General features: G+C 33.0%; 1 protein-coding gene across 2 annotated transcripts in view; it reads left to right on the plus strand.

The window, feature by feature from the left end:
* The first annotated feature begins 610 nt into the window (after window positions 1-610).
* The window catches only part of LOC133620522 (serine/threonine-protein kinase pim-2-like), a 37,884-nt gene continuing 12,810 nt past the window's right edge, over window positions 611-25,684 (plus strand). For both annotated transcript variants that reach the window (XR_009817525.1, XM_061982102.1), the window contains exons 1-2: window positions 611-1,018; window positions 10,631-11,380. Coding sequence is in view for 1 of the 2 variants with exons in the window: in XM_061982102.1 (XP_061838086.1) it covers window positions 964-1,018; window positions 10,631-11,380 (805 nt within the window). In the remaining variant the exon portion in view is untranslated. The remainder of the gene's footprint in view (window positions 1,019-10,630; window positions 11,381-25,684) is intronic.

The following is a 25,684-nucleotide window of genomic DNA, read 5'->3' on the forward strand; positions in this document are numbered from 1 at the left end:
GACCTGAGAAAAATGCCTACCTCTTTAGGACCAGCCTTTCTAGATATATAAAGATGTGTATTTACAATATTAATAATATATACATACTATGCAAATATAAAAAATCTTGTGAAAAAGGAGTTGGAATTTCACAAGAAAAAGGTCATAATTTCACAAGAAAAACTTGAGAATTTTGGCAGCATTATAATAAAAGTCGTCATTTTACTCGACAAGAAAAACTGAACATTTGTGCGATATTATGATAAAAATTGGAATTTTACTAATAACGGTCACACGGTCCGCCTTCAGCCCGAGTGCAGCTGAGATAGGCTCCAGCACCCCCTGCGATCCCGAAAGGGACAAGCGGTAAAAAATGGATGGATTGTTATGGTAATATAAAAAAGCCGGAATCACGTTAATTGTTAAAAAAAATTGTATATTTTGCATATTTTGCTCACATTAAGTTACAGGAAATGTATCCTTTTTTGCGAAATAATGACTTAATATTAAGTGCTCCTCGTAGCAACATTCCAGAGTTTGATTAAAAATGTGGCATAAAGTAAACAATCAACACTTCCGCTTTGATTCAGCAGCCGTGACGTCACCGCCCCTCCCCCCCCCCCCCGCCTCTCCCGCGAAACCTCATTACTGTAAATCAATTAACGACGACGAGGACGGCGGGGCCGGCATGGCGGCTGTCGTGACGGTGATTCATGTCTTTGTCCAAAGTCGCGGCTCCCTTACAAGCCTGCTTTGCGGCGGAGTCCGCGTGGTTTAAGTCGCAGGCAAGTGTCACGGCCGTGTCCCCTTGTTCGAGTCCCGCGGGGCGGCATAGCGCCTTTGACGTGTTTGTGACTGCCAAAGGACGGCAGCCCTTTATGACTCCGACACTCCACTTCACACCATCCCCTAAGCCCGGCTCGCCTTTTTATTAACTATGTGATTTGTGCAAGGCGACACTCTGTGGAATTAACACGGGCGATTATGAACGTGGACAGGTTTCACACTTTACCTTTCCTGGCCCCCAACATCCACCCAGGTGAGTAGTGGCAACACTCCATTAAAGAAAGAAAAAAGTCTTCAAAGTTATATATGCTTCAAAGTTGAAAATGTGGGGAAATACCCCAAAGCTGTTTCATCATGTGTCAACTTTAAAATAATAATAATTATATTTTGGTCAAACATTTGCCAACAAACTACAAACCCCGTTTCCATATGAGTTGGGAAATTGTGTTAGATGTTTCAAGCCATATTCAGTTGAATATGCTACAAAGACAACATATTTGATGTTTTTTGCAAATAATAATTAACTTAGAATTTCATGGCTGCAACACGTGCCAAAGTAGTTGGGAAAGGGCATGTTCACCACTGTGTTACATCACCTTTTCCTTTTAACAACACTCAATAAACGATTGGGAACTGAGGAAACTAATTGTTGAAGCTTTGAAAGTGGAATTCTTTCCCATTCTTGTTTTATGTCGAGCTTCAGTCGTTCAACAGTCCGGGGGTCTCCGCTGTCGTATTTTACGCTTACACACATTTTCGATGGGAGACAAGTCTGGACTGCAGGTGGGCCAGGAAAGTACTTGCATTAGAGATGCGCGGTTTGCGGGCACAACCGCGGAGTCCGCGGATTATCCGCGGATCGGGCGGATGAAATTAAAAAAAAATTAGATTTTATCCGCGGGTCGGGTCGGGTCGGGCGGTTGAAAAAAAAAGAAAAAAAGATTTTAAATAGATTCAGGCGGGTGGCAGTTAAACCAATTGGGAAATATATTTGAAATGTGGACTCGTCAGACCACAGAACACTTTTCCACTTTGCATGAGTCCATCTTAGATGATCTCGGGCCCAGAGAAGCCGACCGAATTTCTGGGTGTTGTTGATAAATGGCTTTCGCTTTGCATAGTAGAGCTTTAACTTGCACTTACAGATGTAGCGACCAACTGTATTTAGTGACAGTGGGTTTCTGAAGTCTTCCTGAGCCCATGTGGTGATATCCTTTAGAGATTGATGTCGGTTTTTGATGCAGTGCCGTCTGAGGGATGGAAGGTCACGGTCATTCAATGTTGGTTTCCGGCCATGCCGCTTACGTGGAGTGATTTCTCCACACCCCCCCAACCTTTTGATGATATTATGGAGCGTAGATGTTGAAATCCCTAAATGTCTTGCAATTGCACTTTGAGAAACGTTGTTCTTAAACTGTTCGACTATTTGCTCACGCAGTTGTGGACAAAGGGGTGTACCTCGCCCCATCCTTTCTTGTGAAAGACTGAACATTTTTTGGGAAGCTGTTTTTATACCCAATCATTTGATGTTTTTTGCAAATAATAATTAACTCAGAATTTCATGACTGCAACACGTGCCAAAGTAGTTGGGAAAGGGCATGTTCACCACTGTGTTACATCACCTTTTCTTTTAACAACACTCAATAAACGATTGGGAACTGAGGAAACTAATTGTTGAAGCTTCGAAAGTGGAATTCTTTCCCATTCTTGTTTTATGTAGAGCTTCAGTCGTTCAACAGGTCTCCGGTGTCGTATTTTACGCTTCGTAATGCGCCACACATTTTCAATGGGAGACAAGTCTGGACTGCAGGCGGGCCAGGAAAGTACTTGCATTAGAGATGCGCGGTTTGCGGGCACAACCGCGGAGTCCGCAGATTATCCGCGGTCGGGTCGGGCGGTTGAAATAAAAAAAAATTAGATTTTAAATAGATTCAGGCGGGTGGCAGTTAAACCAATTGGTAAATATATATACATAGTTAAATGTTGTTACCCACATACGAAAAACGAGCAGGCACCTGCAGCATATGCCACAACAGAAGAAGAAAAAAAGAAAAGAGATGGACACTTTTACGGAGCGGAGAAGGGACGCCTCGCCGGGGTCCGGGACCGAGGCCCCTTCCCCCGAGAGGGCCCCACCGGGAGCCGTAGCTGAGGCGATCCGTGAGAAGGGCCCGACGCACGTCCAGGGTCTCCACCGCGCCCACCGCACCGACACCCCGCCGCGGCCGGCGTCACGCGCAGCAGGTAAGCAGCTTACCTGCCCGCCACCCCCGTGGCCGGGGGCTCGTAACAAGGGTCACTCCGCGCGCTCCGCCCGCGCAGCTTACCTGCCCGCCACCCCTGTTGCCGGGGGCGCGTAACAGGGGTCACTCCGCGCGCAGTGCGCTCACGAATGGGGTGGGGCTCACCCTGGTTGATATAGACAGCAGGACGGTGGCCATGGAAGTCGGAACCCGCTAAGGAGTGTGTAACAACCCACCTGCCGAATCAACTAGCCCTGAAAATGGATGGCGCTGGAGCGTCGGGCCCATACCCGGCCGTCGCCGGCAGCGAGACGCGCTTGGAGGTGCGCTCAGCGCGGCTTCCATATGATTGTGCACTGGTGTGCGTCTGGGCCGTGACAGCGTGGCACGCGAATGTCTGTGCTGCATTGGATCAGTCTCCTTTCTTTAACAGGCAAAAGCTTTATAACCTCACTAATGCCTTGCATCGTCTATATTAGATATATAACAACGGGCGGGTGCGGGCGGGTGCGGTTCTGATCAAATGTTAGATCGGGTGGATGGCGGATGGTTGACGACTTTCTGATGCGGTTGCGGATGAAATAATTGCCTATCCGCGCATCTCTAACCTGCACTCTTTTTTCACGAAGCCACGCTGTTGTAACACGTGCTGAATGTGGCTTGGCATTGTCTTGCTGAAATAAGCAGGGGCGTCCGTGAAAAAGACGGCGCTTAGATGGCAGCATATGTTGTTCCAAAACCTGTATGTGCATTAATGGTGCCTTCACAGATGTGTAAGTTACCCATGTCTTGGGCACTAATGCACCCCCATACCATCACACATGCTGCCTTTTACACTTTGCGTCGATAACAGTCTGGATGGTTCGCTTCCCCTTTGGTCCGGATGACACGATGTCGAATATTTCCAAAAACAATTTGAAATGTGGACTTGTCAGACCACAGAACACTTTTCCACTTTGCATGAGTCCATCTTAGATGATCTCGGGCCCAGAGAAGCCGGCGGCATTTCTGGGTGTGGTTGATAAATGGCTTTCGCTTTGCATAATAGAGCTTTAACTTGCACTTACAGATGTAGCGACCAACTGTATTTAGTGACAGTGGTTTTCTGAAGTGTTCCTAAGCCCATGTGGTGATATCCTTTAGAGATTGATGTCGGTTTTTGATACAGTGCCGTCTGAGGGATGGAAGGTCACGGTCATTCAATGTTGGTTTCCGGCCATGCCGCTTACGTGGAGTGATTTCTCCACATTCTCTGAACCTTTTGATGATATTATGGAGCGTAGATGTTGAAATCCCTACATTTCTTGCAATTGCACTTTGAGAAACGTTGTTCTTAAACTGTTCGACTATTTGCTCACACAGTTGTGGACAAAGGGGTGTACCTCGCCCCATCCTTTCTTGTGAAAGACTGAGCATTTTTTTGGGAAGCTGTTTTTATACCCAATCATGGCACCCACCTGTTCCCAATTAGCCTGCACACCTGTGGGATGTTCCAAATAAGTGTTTGATGAGCATTCCTCAACTTTATCAGTATTTATTGCCACCTTTCCCAACTTCTTTGTCACGTGTGGCTGGCATCAAATTCTAAAGTTAATGATTATTTGCATTCAGCACGTGTTACAACAGCGTGGCTTCGTAAAAAAAGAGTGCGGATACTTTCCTGGTCCGCCTGCAGTCCAGACTTGTCTCCCATCGAAAATGTGTGGCGCATTACGAAGCGTAAAATACGACAGCGGAGACCCCCGGACTGTTGAACGACTGAAGCTCTACATAAAACAAGAATGGGAAAGAATTCCACTTTCAAAGCTTCAACAATTAGTTTCCTCAGTTCCCAATCATTTATTGAGTGTTGTTAAAAGAAAAGGCCATGTAACACAGTGGTGAACATGCCCTTTCCCAACTTCTTTGTCACGTGTTGCAGCCATGAAATTCTAAGTTAATTATTATTTGCAAAAAAAATAAAGTTTATGAGTTTGAACATCAAATATGTTGTCTTTGTAGCATATTCAACTGAATATGGGTTGAAAATGATTTGCAAATCATTGTATTCCGTTTATATTTACATCTAACACAATTTCCCAACTCATATGGAAACGGGGTTTGTAGAATATCCTGCAAAAGTGAAGCCAACTGAAGGTCTGTTTGCTGATTAGTGAAGTGAATTATATTTATATAGCGCTTTTCTCTAGTGACTCAAAGCGCTTTTACATAGTGAAACCCAATACCTGAGTACAGTAGTGTAGTAGACCTAAGTATTCATTAAGTACCACCATAATGACAACATGAAATACAGTAGTGTAGTAGACCTAAGTATTCATTAAGTACCACCAGAATGACAACATTAAATACAGTAGCGTAGTAGACCTAAGTATTCATTAAGTACCACCATAATGACAACATTAAATACAGTAGTGTAGTAGACCTAAGTATTCATTAAGTACCACCATAATGACAACATTAAATACAGTAGTGTAGTAGACCTAAGTATTCACTAAGTACCACCAAAATTACAACATTAAATACAGTAGTGTAGTAGACCTAAGTATTCATTAAGTACCACCATAATGACAACATTAAATACAGTAGTGTAGTAGACCTAAGTATTCACTAAGTACCACCAAAATTACAAAATTAAATACAGTAGTGTAGTAGACCTAAGTATTCATTAAGTACCACCATCATGACAACATTAAATACAGTAGTGTAGTAGGCCTAAGTATTCATTAAGTACCACCATAATGACAACATAAACTTAGTAGGCCTAAGTATTCATTAAGTACCACCAAAATTACAACATTAAATACAGTAGTGTATTAGACCTAAGTATTCATTAAGTACCACCATAATGACAACATTAAATACAGTAGTGTAGTAGACCTAAGTATTCATTAAGTACCACCATAATGACAACATTAAATACAGTAGTGTAGTAGACCTAAGTATTCATTAAGTACCACCATAATGACAACATTAAAATACAGTTGTGTAGTAGACCTAAGTATTCATTAAGTACCACCATAATAACAACATTAAAATACAGTAGTGTAGTAGACCTAAGTATTCATTAAGTACCACCATAATGACAACATTAAATACAGTAGTGTAGTAGACCTAAGTATTCATTAAGTACCACCATAATGACAACATTAAATACAGTAGCGTAGTAGACCTAAGTATTCATTAAGTACCACCATAATGACAACATTAAATACAGTAGCGTAGTAGACCTAAGTATTCATTAAGTACCACCATAATGACAACATTAAATACAGTAGTGTAGTAGACCTAAGTATTCATTAAGTACCACCATAATGACAACATTAAATACAGTAGTGTAGTAGACCTAAGTATTCATTAAGTACCACCATAATGACATCATTAAATACAGTAGTGTAGTAGACCTAAGTATTCATTAAGTACCACCATAATGACAACATTAAATACAGTAGTGTAGTAGACCTAAGTATTCATTAAGTACCACCATAATGACAACATTAAATACAGTAGTGTAGTAGACCTAAGTATTCATTAAGTACCACCATAATGACAACATTAAATACAGTAGTGTAGTAGACCTAAGTATTCATTAAGTACCACCATAATGACAACATTAAATACAGTTGTGTAGTAGACCTAAGTATTCATTAAGTACCACCATAATGACAACATTAAAATACAGTAGTGTAGTAGACCTAAGTATTCATTAAGTACCACCATAATGACAACATTAAATACAGTAGTGTAGTAGACCTAAGTATTCATTAAGTACCACCATAATGACAACATTAAATACAGTAGTGTAGTAGACCTAAGTATTCATTAAGTACCACCATAATGACAACATTAAATACAGTAGTGTAGTAGACCTAAGTATTCATTAAGTACCACCATAATGACAGTAGTGTAGTAGACCTAAGTATTCATTAAGTACCACCATAATGACAACATTAAATACAGTAGTGTAGTAGACCTAAGTATTCATTAAGTACCACCATAATAACAACAATAAATACAGTAGTGTAATAGACCTAAGTATTCATTAAGTACCACCATAATGACAACATTAAATACAGTAGTGTAGTAGACCTAAGTATTCATTAAGTACCACCATAATGACAACATAAAGTACAGTAGTGTAGTAGACCTAAGTATTCATTAAGTACCACCATAATGACAACATTAAATACAGTAGCGTAGTAGACCTAAGTATTCATTAAGTACCACCATAATGACAACATTAAATACAGTAGTGTAGTAGACCTAAGTATTCATTAAGTACCACCATAATGACAACATTAAATACAGTAGTGTAGTAGACCTAAGTATTCATTAAGTACCACCATAATGACAACATTAAATACAGTAGTGTAGTAGACCTAAGTATTCATTAAGTACCACCATAATGACAACATTAAATACAGTAGTGTAGTAGACATAAGTATTCATTAAGTACCACCATAATGACAACATTAAATACAGTAGTGTAGTAGACCTAAGTATTCATTAAGTACCACCATAATGACAACATTAAATACAGTAGTGTAGTAGACCTAAGTATTCATTAAGTACCACCATAATGACAACATTAAATACAGTAGTGTAGTAGACCTAAGTATTCATTAAGTACCACCATAATGACAACATTAAATACAGTAGCGTAGTAGACCTAAGTATTCATTAAGTACCACCATAATGACAACATTAAATACAGTAGCGTAGTAGACCTAAGTATTCATTAAGTACCACCATAATGACAACATTAAATACAGTAGTGTAGTAGACCTAAGTATTCATTAAGTACCACCATAATGACAACATTAAATACAGTAGTGTAGTAGACCTAAGTATTCATTAAGTACCACCACAATGACAACATTAAATACAGTAGTGTAGTAGACCTAAGTATTCATCAAGTACCACCATAATGACAACATTAAATACAGTAGTGTAGTAGGCCTAAGTATTCATCAAGTACCACCATAATGACAACATTAAATACAGTAGTGTAGTAGACCTAAGTATTCATTAAGTACCACCATAATGACAACATTAAATACAGTAGTGTAGTAGACCTAAGTATTCATTAAGTACCACCATAATGACAACATTAAATACAGTAGTGTAGTAGACCTAAGTATTCATTAAGTACCACCATAATGACAACATTAAATACAGTAGTGTAGTAGACCTAAGTATTCATTAAGTACCACCATAATGACAACATTAAATACAGTAGTGTAGTAGACCTAAGTATTCATTAAGTACCACCATAATGACAACATTAAATACAGTAGTGTAGTAGACCTAAGTATTCATTAAGTACCACCATAATGACAACATTAAATACAGTTGTGTAGTAGACCTAAGTATTCATTAAGTACCACCATAATGACAACATTAAAATACAGTAGTGTAGTAGACCTAAGTATTCATTAAGTACCACCATAATGACAACATTAAATACAGTAGTGTAGTAGACCTAAGTATTCATTAAGTACCACCATAATGACAACATTAAATACAGTAGTGTAGTAGACCTAAGTATTCATTAAGTACCACCATAATGACAACATTAAATACAGTAGTGTAGTAGACCTAAGTATTCATTAAGTACCACCATAATGACAGTAGTGTAGTAGACCTAAGTATTCATTAAGTACCACCATAATGACAACATTAAATACAGTAGTGTAGTAGACCTAAGTATTCATTAAGTACCACCATAATAACAACAATAAATACAGTAGTGTAATAGACCTAAGTATTCATTAAGTACCACCATAATGACAACATTAAATACAGTAGTGTAGTAGACCTAAGTATTCATTAAGTACCACCATAATGACAACATAAAGTACAGTAGTGTAGTAGACCTAAGTATTCATTAAGTACCACCATAATGACAACATTAAATACAGTAGCGTAGTAGACCTAAGTATTCATTAAGTACCACCATAATGACAACATTAAATACAGTAGTGTAGTAGACCTAAGTATTCATTAAGTACCACCATAATGACAACATTAAATACAGTAGTGTAGTAGACCTAAGTATTCATTAAGTACCACCATAATGACAACATTAAATACAGTAGCGTAGTAGACCTAAGTATTCATTAAGTACCACCATAATGACAACATTAAATACAGTAGCGTAGTAGATCTAAGTATTCATTAAGTACCACCATAATGACAACCTTAAATACAGTAGTGTAGTAGACCTAAGTATTCATTAAGTACCACCATAATGACAACATTAAATACAGTAGTGTAGTAGACCTAAGTATTCATTACGTACCACCATAATGACCAACATTAAATACAGTAGTGTAGTAGACCTAAGTATTCATTAAGTACCACCATAATGACAACATTAAATACAGTAGTGTAGTAGACCTAAGTATTCATTAAGTACCACCATAATGACAACATTAACTTAGTAGGCCTAAGTATTCATTAAGTACCACCATAATGACAACATTAAATACAGTAGTGTAGTAGACCTAAGTATTCATTAAGTACCACCATAATGACAACATTAACTTAGTAGGCCTAAGTATTCATTAAGTACCACCATAATGACTACATTAAATACAGTAGTGTAGTAGACCTAAGTATTCATTAAGTACCACCATAATGACAACATTAAATACAGTAGTGTAGTAGACCTAAGTATTCATTAAGTACCACCATAATGACAACATTAACTTAGTAGGCCTAAGTATTCATTAAGTACCACCATAATGACAACATTAAAATACAGTTGTGTAGTAGACCTAAGTATTCATTAAGTACCACCATAATGACAACATTAAAATACAGTTGTGTAGTAGACCTAAGTATTCATTAAGTACCACCATAATGACAACATTAACTTAGTAGGCCTAAGTATTCATTAAGTACCACCATAATGACAACATTAAATACAGTAGTGTAGTAGACCTAAGTATTCATTAAGTACCACCATAATGACAACATTAACTTAGTAGGCCTAAGTATTCATTAAGTACCACCATAATGACAACATTAAAATACAGTTGTGTAGTAGACCTAAGTATTCATTAAGTACCACCATAATGACAACATTAAAATACAGTTGTGTAGTAGACCTAAGTATTCATTAAGTACCACCATAATGACAACATTAAAATACAGTAGTGTAGTAGACCTAAGTATTAACAGAAAACAAGATGCCCTAATCAAAATCAGAATCAGAAGTACTTTATTAATCCCGGAGGGGAAATTGAGATTTTCAGCACAATCCCATTCAAGATCAGACAAACATTACAGGGAGACAGAAACAAGATCGCTGACGGGTCTGGCAACTTCTGGCGCCCCATAAAAAAAAATAAAGGTGAGAAACAGGTAAACGCAGGGGTTGGGGGTGGAGTAAAAAAAATATTCACTCAAAGGCTGGACTCCAGGCTGAGGCCAAGGGGAAAAAAACTCATAGCCATAGCCCACATAAAAATGTTACATAGAATCAACAAAACTTGCAACAGAGGGGAGGGAGTGGGAGGCTGCTGCTGTATAAAAGCTACTCGCCCCTAAATGGAATCAAGTAGCGGTGAAGTGGGTGGTAATGATAGGTGTATTACAAAATATGTTTCTTCTTCTTGTAGGTCCGGACAACATGGACGTGGCCACCTTCATGGAGAGCTGCGGTCTGAGGAAGGCTGAAAGTAGCAAGGCCTACAGAAATGGAGCGCTCCTCACAAAGAGGCTTTATGGCGCCATCCCGCATGTTGCTGAAGTCAAACAGCCAGCAACAGAGACTGCAGTGCCCCCTAAAGAGGGGGTCCACACCAAACCCCAAGAATATAAAGTGGCCCAGATGACCGTGGCGGTTCCCCCTGTCAAAAGGAGCAGAAGAAAGGTCACCATCAAACAAGAGGAGCAGAAAGCCGAAGCCGTGGAGTCGTCAGTGAAGGTCTCATTGTCGAAAAGAAGTAAACGAAAGGCCAGCACTAAAGCAGGATCCCTCCTGAAGGAGCAGGGAGTCCATGAGGTCTCAGTGAAGACCGGGCCCGCTAAAAGAGCCAAGCGCAACACAAAAGCGGAGGCTCTGGCCAAAGACCCTAAGATTGAAACCTCCGAGCTGTACGCCAAGGCTCTGCTGGCCGAAGTCCTGCACAGCAAGTACAGCGCCAAGCCGGAGGTCGCCCCGAAGAAGCCGCAGGTGGAAGTCTCAGAGGCGTCCTTGAAAGCCGTGCTGGCCAAACTGACCAACACCAGGAAGACCAGCACCAAACTAGAAGCCAAAAAGCCCGCGCAAACCAGGAAGACTCCGAGGAAAGTAGTCCGGGAGACTGTGACCCTCGCGCCTTGTTCCTGCTGCCCTGCAACTTTGCAACAGGCCGACAACACAAGAAGTAAGAATCCATGTGGCTTATCTCATTCAATACTTCCATTGGAAAATGACACATTTAATTAAGTCTTTTATCATTCAATACTTCCATTGAAAAAAGACAATTAAGTCAGTCTTTTATCATTCAATACTTCCATTGAAAAAAGACAATTAAGTCAGTCTTTTATCATTCAATACTTCCATTGGAAAATGACACATTTAATTAAGTCAGTCTTTTATCATTCAATAGTAGTAGTTGAAAGCTTCAATAATTATTTTGTAAATATTGGACCAAAATTGGAAGAAAGGATTCCAGACCCAGTTTCAATTGAGGACTATAATGATACCATAGAGCGAAATCCCAACTCCATGTTCCTCAGTAATGTGACACAGGAGGAAATAGTTACAATCGTGAAAAAATGTAAATCCAAGACTTCAACTGATTGTAATGAAATTGATATGGAAATGATAAAAAAGGTTATTGAAGAGATCTCAGGACCATTAATGTATATTAGTAACCTATCATTTCAAACAGGTACATTTCCAAACAAAATGAAAATAGCTAAAGTTGCACCAATTTACAAGACTGGCGACAAACATCAATTTACAAACTATAGACCTGTTTCCTTACTTCCACAATTTTCTAAAATCATTGAAAAACTGTTCAATAACAGATTAGAGAGTTTCATAAATAAAAATAGAATACTCGAAGAAAATCAATATGGATACAGAGCTAATGTTTCAACTTCCATGGCTTTAATTGAAATTACAGAAGAAATTACCAATGCTATAGATAATAAAAAATGTGCGGCAGCAGTTTTTATGGATCTAACTAAAGCATTTGACACAATTAATCACAATATTTTAATCAAAAAACTAGAACGATATGGCATCAGAGGGTTAGTCTTAAACTGGATAAGAAGTTATCTAACAAACAGGAAACAATACGTGAAGGTAGGCGAACACACCTCTACAACGCTAAATATATCCTGTGGTGTACCTCAGGGATCAATACTAGGACCTAAATTATTCAATCTATATATAAATGACATTTGTAAAGTTACAAAAGATTTAAAGTTAGTATTATTTGCGGATGATACAACAGTATTTTGTTCAGGAGAGAACACACAGAAGATACTACAAATAATAACAGAAGAAATGAACAAATTAAAAAGATGGTTTGACCAAAACAGACTATTGTTGAATCTCAGTAAAACTAAAATAATGCTATTTGGTAACAGTAGAAGAGAAAGTCAAACACAAATACAAATAGACGGAATAGAAATTGAAAGAGTAAATGAAACCAAATTTCTAGGTATAATGATTGATGATAAATTGAGCTGGAAATCTCACGTAAAAAATATACAACATAAAGTAGCAAGAAACACGTCAATAATGAATAAAGCAAAACATGTTCTAGACAAAAAATCACTTCATATTCTCTACTGCTCACTAGTGTTACCATATCTGAATTATTGTGCAGAAATATGGGGAAATAATTACAAAAGTACACTTCATTAATTAACAGTGTTACAAAAAAGATCAGTTATAATAATACATCATGTTGGATATAGAGAACACACAAATCCTTTATTTATTGAATCAAAGATACTGAAATTCTACGACATAGTGAATTTGCAAACAGCTAAAAATTATACACAAAGCAAACTATAACCTGCTACCCAAGAATATACAACAATTCTTCTCAAAAAAAGAGGAGAAATATAATCTTAGGGAGAAATGTAATTTAAAACATTTGTACAACACTTAAAACCTTCAGTATATCAGTATGTGGAATTAAATGATGGAATGGATTAAGAAAAGCAATCAAACAATGTACTAATATGATTCACTTCAAGAAACTCTTCACACTTAAAAGTGTTTACAAAATAAAGAAGAAGAACCAGCATAAACATTCTGAATTTATTTAACTCATCCATTCTTTCATTCTTTCACTCACAAAATAATCTTACTTATCTCAACATATGAAATGTAACTTACTTCACCAATTATCATTTATTTACTTATTTTATTGTGATTACTTATGGAGTATATATTGTGAATAAATTGAGAACAGGTAGTGAACAAAAGTTTTAGCAACTGTTATGTAAAAGAAAAGGGGTAGGATTAAATAAGCTCTGCTTCTTCCTACTCCTTTTCCAACATGTTGAAAAGAGAAACTGGAGATTGTGATGTATCATGTTGTATGCATGCATGTTCGAAATAAACTCAAACTCAAACTCAATACTTCCATTGAAAAATGACACATTTAAGTCCGTCTTTTGTCATTCAATACTTCCATTGAAAAAAGACACATTTAAGTCCGTCTTTTATCATTCAATACTTCCATTGAAAAAAGACATTTAATTAAGTCAGTCTTTTATCATTCAATACTTCCATTGAAAAATGACACATTTAAGTCCGTCTTTTATCATTCAATACTTCCATTGAAAAAAGACATTTAATTAAGTCAGTCTTTTATCATTCAATACTTCCATTGGAAAATGACACATTTAAGTCAGTCTTTTATCATTCAATACTTCCATTGAAAAATGACACATTTAATTAAGTCAGTCTTTTATCATTCAATACTTCCATTGAAAAAAGACAATTAAGTCAGTCTTCTATCATTCAATACTTCCATTGGAAAATGACACATTTAATTAAGTCAGTCTTTTATCATTCAATACTTCCATTGAAAAATGACACATTTAATTAAGTCAGTCTTTTATCATTCAATACTTCCATTGGAAAAAACCACATAATTAAGTCAGTCTTTTATCATTCAATACTTCCATTGAAAAAAGACATTTAATTAAGTCAGTCTTTTATCATTCAATACTTCCATTGGAAAATGACACATTTAAGTCAGTCTTTTATCATTCAATACTTCCATTGACAAATGATACATATAAGTCAGTCTTTTATCATTCAATACTTCCATTGAAAAATGACACATTTAATTAAGTCAGTCTTTTGTCATTCAATACTTCCATTGAAAAAAGACAATTAAGTCAGTCTTCTATCATTCAATACTTCCATTGGAAAATGACACATTTAATTAAGTCAGTCTTTTATCATTCAATACTTCCATTGAAAAATGACACATTTAATTAAGTCAGTCTTTTATCATTCAATACTTCCATTGGAAAATGACACATTTAAGTCAGTCTTTTGTCATTCAATACTTCCATTGAAAAAAGACACATTTAATTAAGTCAGTCTTTTATCATTCAATACTTCCATTGAAAAAAGACACATTTAATTAAGTCAGTCTTTTATCATTCAATACTTAATTGAAAAAAGACACATTTAAGTCAGTCTTTTATCATTCAATACTTCCATTGAAAAAAGACACAATTAATTAAGTCTGTCTTTTACCATTCTATACTTCCATTGAAAAAAAAAACACATATAATTAAGTCAGTCTTTTAATATTCAATACTTCCATTGGAAAATGACACATTTAAGTCAGTCTTTTATCATTCAATACTTTCATTGAAAAATGACACATTTAAGTCAGTCTTTCATCATTCAATACTTCCATTGAAAAAACCCCACATATAATTAAGTCAGTCTTTTATCATTCAATACTTCCATTGAAAAAAGACACATTTAAGTCAGTCTTTTGTCATTCAATACTTCCATTGGAAAAAGACACATTTAAGTCCGTCTTTTGTCATTCAATACTTCCATTGAAAAAAGACATATTTAAGTCAGTCTTTTGTCATTCAATACTTCCATTGAAAAATGACACATTTAATTAAGTCAGTCTTTTATCATTCAATACTTCCATTGAAAAAAAAACACATTTAATTAAGTCAGTCTTTTATCATTCAATACTTCCATTGAAAAAAGACACATTTAATTAAGTCAGTCTTTTATCAGTCTTTTATCATTCAATACTTCCATTGAAAAAAGACAATTAATTAAGTCAAAGTCTTTTATCATTCAATACTTCCATTGAAAAATGACACATTTAAGTCAGTCTTTTATCATTCAATACTTCCATTGAAAAAAGACAATTAATTAAGTCGGTCTTCTATCATTCAATACTTCCATTGGAAAATGACACATTTAATTAAGTCAGTTTTTTATCATTCAATACTTCCATTGAAAAAAGACACATTTAATTAAGTCAGTCTTTTATCATTCAATACTTCCATTGAAAAAAGACACATTTAATTAAGTCAGTCTTTTATCATTCAATACTTCCATTGAAAAATGACACATTTAATTAAGTCAGTCTTTTATCATTCAATACTTCCATTGAAAAATGACACATTTAATTAAGTCAGTCTTTTATCATTCAATACTTCCATTGAAAAATGACACATTTAATTAAGTCAGTCTTTTATCATTCAATACTTCCATTGAAAAAAGACACATTTAAGTCAGTCTTTTATCATTCAATACTTCCATTGGAAAATTACACATTTAAGTCAATCTTTTATCATTCAATACTTCCATTGAAAAATGACACATTTAAGTCAGTCTTTTATCATTCAATATTTCCATTGAAAAAAGACATTTAATTAAGTCAGTCTTTTATCATTCAATACTTCCATTGGAAAATGACACATTTAAGTCAGTCTTTTATCATTCAATACTTCCATTGAAAAAAGACAATTAATTAAATCAGTCTTTTATCATTCAATACTTCCATCGAAAAATGACACATTTAATTAAGTCAGTCTTTTATCATTCAATACTTCCATTGAAATATGACACATTTAATTAAGTCAGTCTTTTATCATTCAATACTTCCATTGAAAAAACACACATTTAATTAAGTCATCCATCCATCCATCCATTTTCTACCGCTTATTCCCTTTGGGGTCGCGGGGGGCGCTGGAGCCTATCTCAGCTACAATCGGGCGGAAGGCGGGGTACACCCTGGACAAGTCGCCACCTCATCGCAGGGCCAATTAATTAAGTCAGTCTTTTATCATTCAATACTTCCATTGAAAAAAGACACATTTAAGTCAGTCTTTTATCATTCAATACTTCCATTGGAAAATGACACATTTAATTAAGTCAGTCTTTTATCATTCAATACTTCCATCGAAAAAGACACATTTAAGTCAGTCTTTTATCATTCAATACTTCCATTGGAAAATGACACATTTAAGTCAGTCTTTTATCATTCAATACTTCCATTGAAAAAAGACACATTTAAGTCAGTCTTTTGTCATTCAATACTTCCATTGAAAAATGACACATTTAAGTCAGTCTTTTATCATTCAATACTTCCATTGAAAAAAGACACATTTAAGTCCGTCTTTTATCATTCAATACTTCCATTGAAAAAAGACATTTAATTAAGTCAGTCTTTTATCATTCAATACTTCCATTGGAAAATGACACATTTAAGTCAGTCTTTTATCATTCAATACTTCCATTGAAAAATGACACATTTAATTAAGTCAGTCTTTTATCATTCAATACTTCCATTGAAAAAAGACAATTAAGTCAGTCTTTTATCATTCAATACTTCCATTGGAAAATGACACATTTAATTAAGTCAGTCTTTTATCATTCAATACTTCCATTGAAAAATGACACATTTAATTAAGTCAGTCTTTTATCATTCAATACTTCCATTGGAAAATGACACATTTAAGTCCGTCTTTTATCATTCAATACTTCCATTGAAAAAAGACATTTAATTAAGTCAGTCTTTTATCATTCAATACTTCCATTGGAAAATGACACATTTAAGTCAGTCTTTTATCATTCAATACTTCCATTGACAAATGATACATATAAGTCAGTCTTTTATCATTCAATACTTCCATTGAAAAATGACACATTTAATTAAGTCAGTCTTTTGTCATTCAATACTTCCATTGAAAAAAGACAATTAAGTCAGTCTTCTATCATTCAATACTTCCATTGGAAAATGACACATTTAATTAAGTCAGTCTTTTATCATTCAATACTTCCATTGAAAAATGACACATTTAATTAAGTCAGTCTTTTATCATTCAATACTTCCATTGGAAAATGACACATTTAAGTCAGTCTTTTGTCATTCAATACTTCCATTGAAAAAAGACACATTTAATTAAGTCAGTCTTTTATCATTCAATACTTCCATTGAAAAAAGACACATTTAATTAAGTCAGTCTTTTATCATTCAATACTTAATTGAAAAAAGACACATTTAAGTCAGTCTTTTATCATTCAATACTTCCATTGAAAAAAGACACAATTAATTAAGTCTGTCTTTTACCATTCTATACTTCCATTGAAAAAAAAAACACATATAATTAAGTCAGTCTTTTAATATTCAATACTTCCATTGGAAAATGACACATTTAAGTCAGTCTTTTATCATTCAATACTTTCATTGAAAAATGACACATTTAAGTCAGTCTTTCATCATTCAATACTTCCATTGAAAAAACCCCACATATAATTAAGTCAGTCTTTTATCATTCAATACTTCCATTGAAAAAAGACACATTTAAGTCAGTCTTTTGTCATTCAATACTTCCATTGGAAAAAGACACATTTAAGTCCGTCTTTTGTCATTCAATACTTCCATTGAAAAAAGACATATTTAAGTCAGTCTTTTGTCATTCAATACTTCCATTGAAAAATGACACATTTAATTAAGTCAGTCTTTTATCATTCAATACTTCCATTGAAAAAAAAACACATTTAATTAAGTCAGTCTTTTATCATTCAATACTTCCATTGAAAAAAGACACATTTAATTAAGTCAGTCTTTTATCAGTCTTTTATCATTCAATACTTCCATTGAAAAAAGACAATTAATTAAGTCAAAGTCTTTTATCATTCAATACTTCCATTGAAAAATGACACATTTAAGTCAGTCTTTTATCATTCAATACTTCCATTGAAAAAAGACAATTAATTAAGTCGGTCTTCTATCATTCAATACTTCCATTGGAAAATGACACATTTAATTAAGTCAGTTTTTTATCATTCAATACTTCCATTGAAAAAAGACACATTTAATTAAGTCAGTCTTTTATCATTCAATACTTCCATTGAAAAATGACACATTTAATTAAGTCAGTCTTTTATCATTCAATACTTCCATTGAAAAATGACACATTTAATTAAGTCAGTCTTTTATCATTCAATACTTCCATTGAAAAAAGACACATTTAAGTCAGTCTTTTATCATTCAATACTTCCATTGGAAAATTACACATTTAAGTCAATCTTTTATCATTCAATACTTCCATTGAAAAATGACACATTTAAGTCAGTCTTTTATCATTCAATACTTCCATTGAAAAAAGACATTTAATTAAGTCAGTCTTTTATCATTCAATACTTCCATTGGAAAATGACACATTTAAGTCAGTCTTTTATCATTCAATACTTCCATTGAAAAAAGACAATTAATTAAATCAGTCTTTTATCATTCAATACTTCCATCGAAAAATGACACATTTAATTAAGTCAGTCTTTTATCATTCAATACTTCCATTGAAATATGACACATTTAATTAAGTCAGTCTTTTATCATTCAATACTTCCATTGAAAAAACACACATTTAATTAAGTCATCCATCCATCCATCCATTTTCTACCGCTTATTCCCTTTGGGGTCGCGGGGGGCGCTGGAGCCTATCTCAGCTACAATCGGGCGGAAGGCGGGGTACACCCTGGACAAGTCGCCACCTCATCGCAGGGCCAATTAATTAAGTCAGTCTTTTATCATTCAATACTTCCATTGAAAAAAGACACATTTAAGTCAGTCTTTTATCATTCAATACTTCCATTGGAAAATGACACATTTAATTAAGTCAGTCTTTTATCATTCAATACTTCCATCGAAAAAAACACATTTAAGTCAGTCTTTTATCATTCAATACTTCCATTGGAAAATGACACATTTAAGTCAGTCTTTTATCATTCAATACTTCCATTGAAAAAAGACACATTTAAGTCCGTCTTTTGTCATTCAATACTTCCATTGAAAAAAGACAATTAATTAAGTCGGTCTTCTATCATTCAATACTTCCATTGGAAAATGACACATTTAAGTCAGTCTTTTATCATTCAATACTTCCATTGAAAAAAGACATTTAATTAAGTCAGTCTTTTATCATTCAATACTTCCATTGAAAAAGACACATTTAATTAAGTCAGTCTTTTATCATTCAATACTTCCATTGAAAAATGACACATTTAAGTCAGTCTTTTATCATTCAATACTTCCATTGAAAAATGACACATTTAAGTCAGTCTTTTATCATTCAATACTTCCATTGAAAAATGACACATTTAAGTCAGTCTTTTATCATTCAATACTTCCATTGAAAAAAGACAATTAATTAAGTCAGTCTTTTTTCATTCCAATACTTCCATTGAAAAAAGACAATTAATTAAGTCGGTCTTCTATCATTCAATACTTCCATTGGAAAATGACACATTTAAGTCAGTCTTTTATCATTCAATACTTCCATTGAAAAAAGACACATTTAAGTCAGTCTTTTGTCATTCAATACTTCCATTGAAAAAGACACAATTAATTAAGTCAGTCTTTTTTCATTCCAATACTTCCATTGAAAAAAAGACACATTTAAGTCCGTCTTTTGTCATTCAATACTTCCATTGAAAAAAGACAATTAATTAAGTCGGTCTTCTATCATTCAATACTTCCATTGGAAAATGACACATTTAAGTCAGTCTTTTGTCATTCAATACTTCCATTGAAAAAAGACATTTAATTAAGTCAGTCTTTTATCATTCAATACTTCCATTGAAAAAAGACAATTAATTAAGTCAGTCTTTTATCATTCAATACTTCCATTGAAAAAAGACAATTAATTAAGTCAGTCTTTTATCATTCAATACTTCCATTGAAAAAAGACACATTTAATTAAGTCAGTCTTTTATCATTCAATACTTCCAATGAAAAAAGACACATTTAATTAAGTCAGTCTTTTATCATTCAATACTTCCATTGAAAAAAGACAATTAATTAAGTCAGTCTTTTATCATTCAATACTTCTATTGAAAAAAGACAATTAATTAAGTCAGTTTTTTATCATTCAATACTTCTATTGAAAAATGACACATTTAAGTCAGTCTTTTATCATTCAATACTTCCATTGAAAAATGACACATTTAATTAAGTCAGTCTTTTATCATTCAATACTTCATTGAAAAAAGACACATTTAATTAAGTCAGTCTTTTATCATTCAATACTTCCATTGGAAAATGACACATTTAAGTCAGTCTTTTGTCATTCAATACTTCCATTGAAAAAAGACACATTTAATTATGTCTTTTACCATTCAATACTTCCATTGAAAAAAGACAATTAATTAAGTCGGTCTTCTATCATTCAATACTTCCATTGGAAAATGACACATTTAAGTCAGTCTTTTATCATTCAATACTTTCATTGAAAAAAGACACATTTAAGTCAGTCTTTTATCATTCAATACTTCCATTGAAAAGACACATTTAATTAAGTCAGTCTTTTGTCATTCAATACTTCCATTGAAAAAAGACACTTAATTAAGTCAGTCATTTGTCATTCAATACTTCCATTGAAAAATGACACATTTAATTAAGTCAGTTTTTTATCATTCAATACTTCTATTGAAAAAAGACACATTTAAGTCAGTCTTTTATCATTCAATACTTCCATTGAAAAAAGACATTTAATTAAGTCAGTTTTTTATCATTCAATACTTCCATTGAAAAAAGACACATTTAAGTCAGTCTTTTGTCATTCAATACTTCCATTGAAAAATGACACATTTAAGTCAGTCTTTTATCATTCAATACTTCCATTGAAAAAAGACACATTTAATTAAGTCTTTTATTATACTTCCATTGAAAAGACACATTTAATTAAGTCAGTCTTTTATCATTCAATACTTCCATTGAAAAATGACACATTTAATTAAGTCTTTTATTATACTTCCATTGAAAAGACACATTTAATTAAGTCAGTCTTTTATCATTCAATACTTCCATCGAAAAAAGACACATTTAAGTCAGTCTTCTATCATTCAATACTTCCATTGAAAAAAGACACATTTAATTAAGTCAGTCTTTTATCATTCTATACTTCCATTGAAAAAAAGACACATTTAATTAAGTCAGTTTTTTTATCATTCAATACTTCCATTGAAAAATGACACATTTAATTAAGTCAGTCTTTTATCATTCAATACTTCCATTGAAAAATGACACATTTAATTAAGTCAGTCTTTTATCATTCAATACTTCCATTGAAAAATGACACATTTAATTAAGTCAGTCTTTTATCATTCAATACTTCCATTGAAAAATGACACATTTAATTAAGTCAGTCTTTTATCATTCAATACTTCATTGAAAAAGACACAATTAAGTCAGTCTTTTTTCATTCCAATACTTCCATCGAAAAAAGACACATTTAAGTCAGTCTTCTATCATTCAATACTTCCATTGAAAAAAGACACATTTAATTAAGTCAGTCTTTTATCATTCTATACTTCCATTGAAAAAAAGACACATTTAATTAAGTCAGTTTTTTATCATTCAATACTTCCATTGGAAAATGACACATTTAAGTCAGTCTTTTATCATTCAATACTTCCATTGAAAAATGACACATTTAATTAAGTCAGTCTTTTATCATTCAACACTTCCATTGAAAAAAACCCACATTTAATTAAGTCAGTCTTTTATCATTCAATACTTCCATTGAAAAAAGGCACATTTAAGTCAGTCTTTTATCATTCAATACTTCCATTGAAAAATGACACATTTAAGTCAGTCTTTTATCATTCAATACTTCCATTGAAAAAAGACAATTAATTAAGTCGGTCTTCTATCATTCAATACTTCCATTGGAAAATGACACATTTAAGTCAGTCTTTTGTCATTCAATACTTCCATTGAAAAAAGACATTTAATTAAGTCAGTCTTTTATCATTCAATACTTCCATCGAAAAAAGACACATTTAATTAAGTCAGTCTTTTATCATTCAATACTTCCATTGAAAAAAAGACAATTAAGTCAGTCTTTTATCATTCAATACTTCCATTGAAAAATGACACATTTAAGTCAGTCTTTTATCATTCAATACTTCTATTGAAAAATGACACATTTAAGTCAGTCTTTTATCATTCAATACTTCCATTGAAAAAAAAACACATTTAATTAAGTCAGTCTTTTATCATTCAATACTTCCATTGAAAAATGACACATTTAATTAAGTCAGTCTTTTATCATTCAATACTTCCATTGAAAAAAACCACATAATTAAGTCAGTCTTTTATCATTCAATACTTCCATTGAAAAAAAAACACATTTAATTAAGTCAGTCTTTTATCATTCAATACTTCCATTGAAAAAAACCACATAATTAAGTCAGTCTTTTATCATTCAATACTTCCATTGAAAAAAACCACATAATTAAGTCAGTCTTTTATCATTCAATACTTCCATTGAAAAATGACACATTTAAGTCAGTCTTTTATCATTCAATACTTCCATTGAAAAATGACACATTTAATTAAGTCAGTCTTTTATCATTCAATACTTCCATTGAAAAATGACACATTTAAGTCAGTCTTTTATCATTCAATACTTCCATTGAAAAAAGACACATTTAATTAAGTCGGTCTTTTATCATTCAATACTTCCATTGAAAAAAGACACATTTAATTAAGTCAGTCTTTTATCATTCAATACTTCCATTGGAAAATGACACATTTAAGTCAGTCTTTTGTCATTCAATACTTCCATTGAAAAAAGACAATTAATTAAGTCGGTCTTCTATCATTCAATACTTCCATTGGAAAATGACACATTTAAGTCAGTCTTTTGTCATTCAATACTTCCATTGAAAAAAGACACATTTAATTATGTCTTTTACCATTCAATACTTCCATTGAAAAAAGACAATTAATTAAGTCGGTCTTCTATCATTCAATACTTCCATTGGAAAATGACACATTTAAGTCAGTCTTTTATCATTCAATACTTTCATTGAAAAAAGACACATTTAAGTCAGTCTTTTATCATTCAATACTTCCATTGGAAAATGACACATTTAATTAAGTCAGTCTTTTGTCATTCAATACTTCCATTGAAAAAAGACACTTAATTAAGTCAGTCATTTGTCATTCAATACTTCCATTGAAAAATGACACATTTAATTAAGTCAGTTTTTTATCATTCAATACTTCTATTGAAAAAAGACACATTTAAGTCAGTCTTTTATCATTCAATACTTCCATTGAAAAAAGACATTTAATTAAGTCAGTTTTTTATCATTCAATACTTCCATCGAAAAATGACACATTTAAGTCAGTCTTTTGTCATTCAATACTTCCATTGAAAAATGACACATTTAAGTCAGTCTTTTATCATTCAATACTTCCATTGAAAAAAGACACATTTAATTAAGTCTTTTATTATACTTCCATTGAAAAGACACATTTAATTAAGTCAGTCTTTTATCATTCAATACTTCCATTGAAAAATGACACATTTAATTAAGTCTTTTATTATACTTCCATTGAAAAGACACATTTAATTAAGTCAGTCTTTTATCATTCAATACTTCCATTGAAAAAAGACACATTTAATTAAGTCAGTCATTTGTCATTCAATACTTCCATTGAAAAAAGACACATTTAATTAAGTCAGTCTTTTATCATTCTATACTTCCATTGAAAAAAAGACACATTTAATTAAGTCAGTTTTTTATCATTCTATACTTCCATTGAAAAATGACACATTTAAGTCAGTCTTTTATCATTCAATACTTCTATTGAAAAATGACACATTTAAGTCAGTCTTTTATCATTCAATACTTCCATTGAAAAAAAAACACATTTAATTAAGTCAGTCTTTTATCATTCAATACTTCCATTGAAAAATGACACATTTAATTAAGTCAGTCTTTTATCATTCAATACTTCCATTGAAAAAAACCACATAATTAAGTCAGTCTTTTATCATTCAATACTTCCATTGAAAAATGACACATTTAAGTCAGTCTTTTATCATTCAATACTTCCATTGAAAAATGACACATTTAATTAAGTCAGTCTTTTATCATTCAATACTTCCATTGAAAAATGACACATTTAAGTCAGTCTTTTATCATTCAATACTTCCATTGAAAAAAGACACATTTAATTAAGTCGGTCTTTTATCATTCAATACTTCCATTGAAAAAAGACACATTTAATTAAGTCAGTCTTTTATCATTCAATACTTCCATTGGAAAATGACACATTTAAGTCAGTCTTTTGTCATTCAATACTTCCATTGAAAAAAGACAATTAATTAAGTCGGTCTTCTATCATTCAATACTTCCATTGGAAAATGACACATTTAAGTCAGTCTTTTGTCATTCAATACTTCCATTGAAAAAAGACACATTTAATTATGTCTTTTACCATTCAATACTTCCATTGAAAAAAGACAATTAATTAAGTCGGTCTTCTATCATTCAATACTTCCATTGGAAAATGACACATTTAAGTCAGTCTTTTATCATTCAATACTTTCATTGAAAAAAGACACATTTAAGTCAGTCTTTTATCATTCAATACTTCCATTGGAAAATGACACATTTAATTAAGTCAGTCTTTTGTCATTCAATACTTCCATTGAAAAAAGACACTTAATTAAGTCAGTCATTTGTCATTCAATACTTCCATTGAAAAATGACACATTTAATTAAGTCAGTTTTTTATCATTCAATACTTCTATTGAAAAAAGACACATTTAAGTCAGTCTTTTATCATTCAATACTTCCATTGAAAAAAGACATTTAATTAAGTCAGTTTTTTATCATTCAATACTTCCATCGAAAAATGACACATTTAAGTCAGTCTTTTGTCATTCAATACTTCCATTGAAAAATGACACATTTAATTAAGTCTTTTATTATACTTCCATTGAAAAGACACATTTAATTAAGTCAGTCTTTTATCATTCAATACTTCCATTGAAAAATGACACATTTAATTAAGTCTTTTATTATACTTCCATTGAAAAGACACATTTAATTAAGTCAGTCTTTTATCATTCAATACTTCCATTGAAAAAAGACACATTTAATTAAGTCAGTCATTTGTCATTCAATACTTCCATTGAAAAAAGACACATTTAATTAAGTCAGTCTTTTATCATTCTATACTTCCATTGAAAAAAAGACACATTTAATTAAGTCAGTTTTTTATCATTCTATACTTCCATTGAAAAATGACACATTTAATTAAGTCAGTTTTTTTATCATTCAATACTTCCATTGAAAAATGACACATTTAATTAAGTCAGTTTTTTATCATTCTATACTTCCATTGAAAAATGACACATTT

Source organism: Nerophis lumbriciformis, linkage group LG24 (genome assembly GCF_033978685.3).
Source record: "Nerophis lumbriciformis linkage group LG24, RoL_Nlum_v2.1, whole genome shotgun sequence".
In the NCBI taxonomy this organism is placed as follows: domain Eukaryota; kingdom Metazoa; phylum Chordata; class Actinopteri; order Syngnathiformes; family Syngnathidae; genus Nerophis; species Nerophis lumbriciformis.